Here is a 10,403-nt window from a genome sequence, read left to right on the forward strand (position 1 = left end):
GTCAGGTCAGGCTAGCCCATTTTTTGTGTGGGCCAAAAAACGGTCGGCCCAACCCACAAGTACGTGGGCTACAGACTTGCCGGGTCAGCCCACTTTTTAAAAGTTATATATTTCTTTATAATTATTAAATTAAATTATAAATTATAATTTAAAAATATTATCATAAATATCGACAAAACAATATTACATGGTGTTAATGTTATTACTTGTTAATCAAATCCACAAATAAAATTATCTTTTATAATATTTATTAAGTTTTTTTTCAAGTAAAAGTATAAATATCTAAATAGAAATATTAACCTAATTGTTTTGCAATTATCACAATAAAACACAAAAAATATGACAATATTCCAACCATAAAAAAGTAAAAAATAAACTCCTTAAAAAATCATGAAACTTATGGTGTATCTAACACTTCATGAAACTTATGACGTATCTAACACTTCATAATCATCTTCATCAAGCATATCTGAATCAACTTGTGGGAAGATTGTCTTAACATCTTCATTTTCATATGCAATTTATATATGGTTTCAATTAGTTAAATATTAAAACATAACTAAATTGAGAATTATAATATTTAAATGTACACAAAAATATATTACCAGTTTGAGAAAAACCATGTAACCAGTTTCGAGTAGCAACAAGTGTTTGAACATTTTCACGGTGGATGCAACTTCTATACATAGTGATTTCCTAAAAAACTTTAAATAGATTTGAGTTTGGATCTCTTTAATTTTAAATTTTAATATTATATTATACTTTTTAATTAATTTTTATTGGCCCACGGGCCGGCCCTACCTATATTTCTCAAGCCCCACAAATCAGTAGACTTATTCAGGTCAGGCTAAAAAGCCCTTTTCTTAAATGGGCTCCAAAATTTTTAGCCCAACTCTATTAAATCCCGGGTTAGGCTAGGCTGACCCAACTGGCCTAACACTTATTGACGGCTCCAGGCGAGATAGTACCAAATCAGAATAAAACCAATCAATTAGGATCACTTATATATACATTAAATAGAAAAAATGAAATCGCTAATACCAAATTTTCCATACTCTAATTTTTTGTACTTATCATATGATTTGAAAGATAACGTCTCTACTCATACCAACAACACATCCGTGTGCGTGACTCGACACTTCTCTTTCTCTACGTCTCTTCTACTACTATACTATATACTACTATTTCTTCCAGTGGGTTGGATCGCCACTTCTATCGCATTTCATTATTTCTTCATTCTCTATCTATTCCTCCATTGTGTGAAATCATGACTAGTTTCATGAAGAAAGAGTACGAATTCCTCAAAGAGCTCGGAATTGGCCCTCAAAATCTCGGTTGTTATGTTAATGGCACCTGGAAAGCTACTGGCCCCGTCATTTCCACTGTTAATCCTGCTAACAACCAGGTTTCTTCTTAATTTCACTTATCCTCTCCAATTTCCCCAACTTTTTGTTTGGTAGGGTTTTTGATCTTCACTGATTATAAGTCGCAAACTGATCTGTTTCGTTTCATTAAATTAATATATGTATGATTTAAACTGTATAATGTATACAGATCATTGCCGAAGTTGTCGAAGCTTCTGCTCAAGATTATGAGGAAGGCATGTCAGCTTGCGCTGAAGCAGCTAAGATTTGGGTGCAGGTATGTTCAGCACTCACTGAAATCATAAATCTATCTTCCCGTTGCATATTAGATAAGAATTGGTGGCATTTAGTTTGGGGATCAATTTTTCTACTATGATGATGATGTATTATGTTGCAGGTTCCTGCACCAAAAAGAGGTGAGATTGTTAGACAGATAGGTGATGCACTCCGAGCGAACCTTCAGGAATTTGGTCGACTTGTTTCACTTGAAATGGGAAAGATACTCCCAGAAGGAATTGGGGAGGTTCAAGTATGTAATGTCACGATTCACTATAGAGCTATGGAGTGTCCTAAATTTTTTTGAAAAACAGCTTTACAATTGGAAACTTTTTTGTGGCTTAAATCTGCAGGAAGTTATTGATATGTGTGATTTTGCTGTGGGATTGAGTCGACAACTGAATGGATCCGTTATTCCTTCTGAACGTGAGTTCGCTTCCTTACTATGTTGCTTTCAGAATAGCCGAATTTTAAGCAGTTTTTTTTTGCAATTGTAATTTCTTGTTTTTAGTTTTAAATACTTTCTGGTTATCTGAGTAGTTCCTGGTTGAAAGGATGATTAGCTTTTGCTGACTATTGGGATACAAATGTTTTTTAAGAGTAGATGATTTACAGTCGTATGTTATTGGAGATGTTTATTTTCTGATTATTTTTCTTATCTAACTTCCTTTTGTTAACAATGTTTATTTGTTGACAGGTCCTAACCACATGATGTTGGAGGTGTGCTGACATTTGTGCTCTAAAATCAGGAATTTCTCAAACCCTGGTTATGTTAGTTTTTGATCTTTTCATGTAATTTTTGTGCACAGATGTGGAATCCTCTCGGGATAGTTGGTGTAATCACAGCTTTCAACTTCCCATGTGCTGTACTTGGTAAGCCATTGAGATTTTTGACATGAGATATCTCTCCTATGGACAGTAGTAACATAGCAAAGGATCATCATGGAACCTTGAGCTGAATATTGTCAATTTACAAGAATAAATGTCCAATACAATAGAACTACCTATCATCATTCAAGAATTGAATCCCTGAATTTGTCTCTCCTCTTCCTTTAATATTATTATTATTTTGTTAGTACACTACTTCGCTCTATTCTGATAAAATTGTGCTCTTACATGATGCCTATGTGTCTTCCACCTTTCTTGCTCTTTCCCTAAGGCAGTTGGTTGGTGTCAACAAGAACTCAAAAGTCTTCTTATCTGAATGCATTCGTGCTTGTTAATTGCTTTTTGCCTCAAATTTTGGAGTATATCTCTTGCTATGTTCAGATTGTATTTTTTGTACTGCTGTCTTTCCACTGAAGTATTTTGATCTAAAAAAGAAAATTAGTAGAAAGATTCTAGGGTTTGTATCTGGAGCCGAGGGTCCTTGGGAAACAGCCTCTCTACCTCTACGCGGTAGTAGTAAGGTCTGCGTACATTCTACCATGTCTAGACCTCACTTGTGGGATTTCACTGGGTATGTTGTTGTTGTTTTATTTGGAGAACTTTTGCTTTCATAAACCAAGCAATTTCTCACTTTGCTTTAAATGCTTTGACCTGACTTTCCAAGTAACCGTACTTGTCAATATCCACCTTATTTTGTTCTAAATATATCTGTCATGTTCTATCCAGGATGGAATGCATGTATCGCACTGGTCTGCGGCAATTGTGTTGTCTGGTAAGTCCATCACTTTATTTCGAAGGTGTAAAGTGAATTTGTCCATAGTAGAAATGATTGAATGGCTTTTCCAAATGATAGTTGAGCTAGATGGTTGAACAGCTTTTCAGATTGATAAATTGAGCTTATATAGTTATAGCTGAGCTAAAATTGATTGGGTATTATTGCCACACTATAGTTTGAACATCATCATATGAAGATTTATGTTGAAAGTAATTACTGTTTCTCTTTCAAAGCAGGAGTATTGAATCTCTCTTATCTTAGAACCCTGCCAACTTGATAATATAAGCATTCATGTGTTGCAGCTGAATCTTTAATTAAGTTATATTACTGCACTGGCTCTAAAACAGAATTTCTTCTGCATCCAAATAAGTTAAACAAAACAGAGTTTCAGTTCCTGTCTTATTAACCTTACGAAGTTAAGTAAGCACAACTGAATTGGGAGGGATAGAGCAGATTCTCTTTAGGGTTATGCTAATGCCTAATCTCTCAACTCTCTACTCAATCTCCAAAAGAGAATTTGCTCTTCAAGTATGTCTGATAACTCAAGTTTCGTATTTGGGTGTTCTAATCTTGGGATTTTATGCCATGTTCACAGGAAAGGTGCTCCAACAACACCATTGGTTACCATTGCGATGACAAAAATTGTGGCTAGTGTATTGGAGAAAAACAATTTACCTGGTTCAATTTTTACTGCCTTCTGCGGTGGAGCTGATGTTGGTCAAGCAATAGCAAAGGACACACGAATTCCTCTAGTTTCATTCACTGGGAGTTCAAAGGTGACTTTTCTGTCCTTAACCTAACATGTATGTTTGTTTTATGATCAAGGCGGTCTCCGTTGCCACTGATACTGTGTCAGTATTTGCTTCTTACTTTGACTTGGATTTACCCTTTCAAATATTTTCCAGCCTCTCCAATACTAGGCATAAAACGTACAGTGTCTGGTTTGTTGGTTCATCTCTAGGAAGCTTCCGTTGCTATCTTTGATATGATATTAAAAAGTAATAAGTTGATTTTTTTAATTTTTCTATATTTGTTGGATTAACTTGATGTAGTCTCTCCAAAAATCACGATATAAGTACAAAAACGTCTTGTTTTTTGCTTACTTTACATTCCTACCTTGACTTTAGATTGTCTGTCTAGTTGAATCAAAGAATCTTAACAGGGCTTGAAAAGACGATGTTATGGAGTCAATTCTGAAATTAAATGGATATGCAAGTCTTGAGTTTAATCTGCTAGTCAAAATTAAACTAAGTGGTTTGGCTTTCATTCCTTCGGGGTGCAAGTGAAAATAAAAGCATATCTTTTCTAGGATAAGCAAATAAGTTCTATTTGAGAAAAACACCCAATGGGACAGCAACCATATACATGTGCATACAAACAAAAATCTCAAAATAAAACAAGCAAAGCGTGTAATGAGAATCATGGACCTTATTAACAACGAAAATAAAAAGAAGAGAAGAATCTGGAATTTGTCAAATTCCTTATCAATTTATTATTCTATTACTCTGATAAAGCTTGTCTTCTAGTTTTGTTAAAAGTTACATATAGAAATACAAACTTGCTCTAACGAATTTCTGTGGGTTTATTTCTTTTGTGCCAATAGGTTGGTCTTGCAGTTCAGCAAACAGTAAGTCAGAGATTTGGAAAATGTCTACTAGAACTAAGTGGAAATAATGCCATCATAATAATGGATGATGCGGACATTAAACTTGCTGTTCGCTCTGTTTTATTTGCTGCTGTTGGTACGGCTGGTCAGCGCTGTACAACATGCCGGAGACTGGTACTGTGTTAATTGTTTTAAGTCTGTTCACGTTGCTGCTTAAAGGTTTCACTTCCAAAATTTATTACTGTTTTTCTTCACAAATCTTTTTCTGTTGTGAAGCTTGTGCACGAATCAATATATGAGAAGGTACTTGAACCACTAGTTGATGTTTACAAGCAAGTTAAGATAGGGGATCCTTTAGAAAAAGGTACCTTACTTGGGCCATTGCATACTCGTACTTCTAGGGAAAATTTCGAGAAGGGAATCCACAATATCAAGTCCCAGGTATGTTCAGTTTCTTGTGACTTTCATTTCCAAATTATTTCTAAATTGACATTGATTTTGCCTCTCCTCCTAGGTCATGCCCTACCCCTTGTTATATGTTGATGGTGAGGACAATTGTACCCACATGGACAAGATTTGTCTAACAATTTGATTTGTTAAAGTTTCACAGTTTTATCCCCCTGAGCAATGTGAGCATAGCTCTAGTAAATGTCTGGTCATAATATTTATAAAAAGAAAAGGAGACATATTTTGTTAACTCAGCTGGATTTGAATTTTTTCCTTTTCCAATAGAAAGGGAAGTGTGAGTAGAACTTTGTTTCTTAAAATGAATATTTTGCAGGGTGGAAAGATCCTTACAGGTGGTTCAGTTGTAGAATCTGAGGGTAATTTTGTGCATCCAACAATTGTTGAAATTTCTTCAAAAGCTGAAATTGTGAAGGAAGAATTGTTTGCTCCAGTTCTGTATGTAATGAAGTTTAAGGTAATCCCTTGCAAAGGAACTGAATTTTCGAGATGACCAATGGCGTCGTCTCCCCATATTTGGTGGAACTTCTCTTGATTCAGTTTCTCATTCCAAACTTTATGCTTGCAGACTTTCGAAGAAGCAGTTGAAATCAACAACTCTGTCCCTCAAGGTTTAAGTAGTTCCATCTTCACCCGAAATCCAGAAAATATATTTAAGTGGATTGGGTAAGCAATCTATTATGTTCTTGAGAATGTGGTTTAGACGAGTTTCCCTTTTCATTAAATAACCCTGATTCTGACATGGATTTATGTGATGCAGACCTCAAGGAAGTGATTGTGGCATCGTCAATGTGAATATCCCAACAAATGGAGCTGAAATTGGCGGTGCTTTTGGAGGTGAGAAAGGTACTGGTGGTGGCCGTGAGGCAGGAAGTGATTCTTGGAAACAATACATGAGACGCTCAACTTGGTAACTACAAAGACATTTCATCCCTTTCTCATTTAATATATTTGCGGAAGCTCACCAATTCAGTATCTTATAATTCTCATCACTCAATGTCTAAATCTGATAACGTTTTACGCTGACCTACTTGGGTTATTCCCCACCATTGCAGTACAATCAACTATGGGAGTGAATTACCATTGGCTCAAGGAATCAATTTTGGCTAGTTGAAATTGGTGAGTCATTGCATTACTATATGATAAATTAAGTATCTCACAGCATTTCAAAATTCTCGTGTTCTAATGAATGCAATTGTTGTTTCAGGTGCAGATACGCCCGTTTCGCTCGTGAATTCATCCTGTAAGGTGCTTATGATTGCCCCGGAATCACTTAAATAATGTACCTTCCTTGCAACTCAATTAAAATAATGTATTGTGAACCTAGTGTTCTCAGTGATCAGTACCAGGTTGCCTAATCAATGTGTTTACTTGGCCGTTCTACTTTATTTGAAGAGTTGTTAACCTAATCTCTCATAACTAAAACAGAACACTTGCATTATTGGCACTAATAGTCAACTACCTAATCTTATGTAAACCACTAGTAGGTTTATGTTAGTCAATCATTGTGATATGTTACATCCAATAATGCAAATGATTATATTGTCCACATAAGGTCCTCGAGATCCTCCTCTGGAAACTTCATGACGTGTATAGACAAATTTGGTTGATATTTGAAAAATCAAACTGGTAAGTTGTAAAAAAAAAAAAAAACACAAAAAAACTGGTAGTTGTAAAAGTTGGAATATATCGGCAGCACAGGTCATTTGGTACGTGAGTTAAGCATATGATAATTTTGGGATAAAATTTGGGCTTAATTTTATCCCATATTTGATTTGAGATATTAGCTGATTGCCTGATTCTGAGATTATTTAAGTTGTTAATTATGAAAACGTCGTGTTTTATCATTTCAGACTACAGTCAGGTCTGTTCCTTAGCGATGCTTCCTCATAGTCAAATAATAGTACTCCTAGAAGTCAAGTTCGTAAAAAGAATAAATTTTTTGTTGGTGAATATTTATGATAAAAAACAAAATTCTGAATTTCTTAATCATATATATACTCTTCTTCAAAATCTGCATTAGTGCATTTCTGAAGGTTGTTATCGAGTCATTTTTGTATGTCTTACTAGTTTATTGGATACTCACTATCTTACACCAATACACATTAAAATTAGTTTTCCCCACGAAATCTTAGGCAAACAAGATAAATATCAATTTTTAGTTTCAAACAATATCAAATTTTGCAAGAAATTTTACCCATATCATTAATCTTTATGATCCTTTTTTTTTTAATATTACCAAAACTCGAACCTGAAAACACTAGTTAAACTATAGAAGAATGACGTCCGTCTTAACAAATCATTGGTGGTACATCCTTATCACAAAGTCTTGATCAATATATTCACCACTAACACGCAAATGGCCATCCCTCTCCTTTACACTAGAACTAGCATGTCAAACAGAAACAACAATATCTTAGGCCCACAAATATTACTACTTTCTACTGGACATTCCATTAGCTTCATCAACACGCCCATTCCCCTCCCAATCTCAAACTCTGTATTATCACGTACAAAGGGGAAGTCACAAGCATTGTCTTTTTCCCAATTTTGGATTCTTGGTACCTAATTTATAGTTTCCATGTTATCTTTCACAAGCCATAAAAGCCAGAAACTTCCTCTTTCAAATCATCTTATCTTTAATTGGAGAGAAACTCATCACACTTTTTTCAGCTAAATTTGAAACACTTACAGTAACACAACTGTTCCTACTTCATCCACGTGAACTTTCAACATACTATAGCTCCCCTATACATTATTTTCAGATTTATTTTTCACTTTTAACCATCTGACATCTGAAATACAACGAGAAAGAATTATGAAAATGGAAGCCATAAATTGTACAAAAACACGAAGAGAATCATAATAGAAGCATTTCAATCAAAACATGAGTTTCTAATATATATTTACAGATGCATATAAAGAGTGTAGCTAATCAAAATTGTAAAATCAGTTGAGCACACAGAATTCACACGCTAATCACGTGAACATGATTTTCATTCCATTCCATTTCATCACAATCCATCGCCAAACGATTCCAGTTCTATTGTGTTTACATTTTTGAGGCAAATTAAGCATTATTAGAGTTGTTTTTTCTACTTAATTTATTTCTTTTTTTCCATGGCGGGGATTTGAGGGTTGAAATTAAACCTAAAGTCATCACCTTCATTCGGAATCGGGATCCATTTCCATGGCATGATAAGCAGCAGAATCAACCACCAAAGAAAGTGTAGGAATACAACTTTCAGCTCGAACTAAAACGTTAGTCTGCATCTCTCTGCTGTTCCTCGTCGGACTACAGGGCATCGACCTGAGCGATTTAGGAGATTCCAAGCTCCTCCGCAGAAGCTGCCTCATGGCAGCGATCAAGTGAACAGTCGGATCTGGAGGAGGAGTAGAAGAACTGAACTTCTTACAGAAATTGAGATGACGAGTTAAGGCTTCTTCCGTGTTGATCAACCTCTCACACCGCATCATCTCATCCTTCACTGCTTCCGCACACAGTCCGCATATCCATTTCCCCTGATACCGCTCGCGGATCGTCTCTATGTAAGCCAGAGTACACTCCTCCGTCAATCCACAACAATCGCATTTCGCGAAATCCACCTCGATTGTCGGTGCCGCAAGTTTTCCGGCCTCCGCAGCGTTCATCACTACCGCCGACTCACTGATTACCGTCGTCGACATCGTTTATCGTCAAACTGAAGACACACACACACACAAAAAAAACGTCAATATCTTCTCAATGATAAGAATTACAAAAAAAAATTAGAAAAATAAAAAAAATTTACCTGCAAAGCAGAGATCGAAACAGAGATAAATATATATATATGAAAATACAAAACTACAAAGTTTTTTTAGTAATGATCTGATTCGCTCTACTTCTACTTTTCTCGGAGAAGAAGAAGATTAGTAGAAGCAGAAATCGTATTTTTTTTCTAATTATCTTTCTTTCTCCCACTCGCCTTCTTCGTCCTTTGTTTCTTCGGGAACAAAAAAAGTATCCATGAAAGACATCACAAAACTCAAAAAACTTTTCAATCAGTCTCTGAAAATTCTAATTCGATAACGAAGAATTTGCTTATTCACACAGAATCAATTTGTACAAAAATGCATAAATTGATAGAAACTGACAAAAAGTATATAATCTTCTTTTTTTCTTTTTCTGAAGAGTGAGAAATAAGGGAGGAGTGGGAGTCTAAAAAGAAAAACTCTCAATGATTGAGTGAGGGTTTGGAGAATCCACGTCAGTGATTGTGCTGGCAATTAAATTTAGGCCGTATATTAATAGTTTTCCAGCTAGGCGTTACCTATTGTATGTATGGAAATAAATATTATTTTACATCTTATTCTTTATCTAATTATCAAATTTCAATATTTAAGAAATATTGGGAAATTTTCTTACCTTTATTTTAAAAGTTTTTTAACGAATAAGAATTCAGCACGTGTGGACCACCGACGTGGAAGGCCAATCTGTAAATAGGAAAATATTCATAATAAAAAGATCCTAATGTGAAATAACGTGGCAATGTAAATATGTGATGTCATTAAACTTAGACTTAATCTTCGGTTCACACTTCACGAATTAGCCATAATGACTTTTTTTTCCCTTCTTGTTCCACACGTTTTTGTACTTGTAAATGTAAATCATTTACTTGTTTGTAATTAGGGGTTTGACGTTGTACGGTATTAAAATTTTAATTTAATAAATGGTAAATAAGATGGAAGGTAATATGTACGCAGATGTTATAATTATCTTAAAAAACTATTTTTGATAGACTATTTTAAAATTATATTATTATCATATCAAATTAATTTGATATATTGATCCGATCTCAATATTTCATTAGTTTGCTTTAATTTTGTTTTGTTTTTCAAAAAGGAGGAGGGAAAGAGTAATGTTTCCTTTCTAAAATTAAAGACATAATGTATTTTTACGACTATAAGATCAATTTCCATCGTTAAGTACTTAGTCAATGGGTTGCCGAAAATTATTTGTTTCCTTTTTTCTCCATTGGTGTTTTAATAC

General features: G+C 34.7%; 2 protein-coding genes across 2 annotated transcripts; one reads left to right on the forward strand and one right to left on the reverse strand.

The window, feature by feature from the left end:
* The first annotated feature begins 1,140 nt into the window (after nt 1–1,140).
* LOC125857478 (aldehyde dehydrogenase family 7 member B4) lies at nt 1,141–6,732 on the forward strand. The gene is made up of 15 exons (XM_049537082.1): nt 1,141–1,405; nt 1,555–1,641; nt 1,762–1,893; nt 1,994–2,066; nt 2,338–2,360; nt 2,450–2,513; nt 3,255–3,300; nt 3,899–4,079; nt 4,907–5,083; nt 5,186–5,350; nt 5,691–5,831; nt 5,943–6,040; nt 6,135–6,284; nt 6,430–6,493; nt 6,582–6,732. Exons 1-14 carry the CDS (start codon nt 1,268–1,270, stop codon nt 6,482–6,484), a joined length of 1,530 nt encoding a protein of 509 aa, XP_049393039.1. The 5' UTR covers nt 1,141–1,267; the 3' UTR covers nt 6,485–6,493; nt 6,582–6,732.
* Nucleotides 6,733–8,373: 1,641 nt separating this feature from the next.
* On the reverse strand, nt 8,374–9,614 carry LOC125857483 (uncharacterized). Its single transcript, XM_049537090.1, has 2 exons — nt 9,166–9,614; nt 8,374–9,075 (listed from the first exon to the last, which is right to left on the reverse strand). The coding sequence occupies exon 2, from the start codon at nt 9,059–9,061 to the stop codon at nt 8,540–8,542; it is 522 nt and encodes a 173-aa protein (XP_049393047.1). The 5' UTR covers nt 9,062–9,075; nt 9,166–9,614; the 3' UTR covers nt 8,374–8,539.
* Nucleotides 9,615–10,403: the final 789 nt, after the last annotated feature.

This window comes from Solanum stenotomum, chromosome 3, assembly GCF_019186545.1.
Source record: "Solanum stenotomum isolate F172 chromosome 3, ASM1918654v1, whole genome shotgun sequence".
Lineage (NCBI taxonomy): Eukaryota > Viridiplantae > Streptophyta > Magnoliopsida > Solanales > Solanaceae > Solanum > Solanum stenotomum.

Coding starts and splice junctions, on each gene's coding strand:
- LOC125857478 (XM_049537082.1), top strand. CDS start 1,268: ATGACTAGTTTCATGAAGAAAGAGTACGAATTCCTCAAAGAGCTCGGA. Junction 2,514..3,254: donor CTTCCCATGTGCTGTACTTG/GTAAGCCATTGA, acceptor TGTTCTATCCAG/GATGGAATGCATGTATCGCA. Junction 5,351..5,690: donor TCCACAATATCAAGTCCCAG/GTATGTTCAGTT, acceptor AATATTTTGCAG/GGTGGAAAGATCCTTACAGG.
- LOC125857483 (XM_049537090.1), bottom strand. CDS start 9,061: ATGTCGACGACGGTAATCAGTGAGTCGGCGGTAGTGATGAACGCTGCG.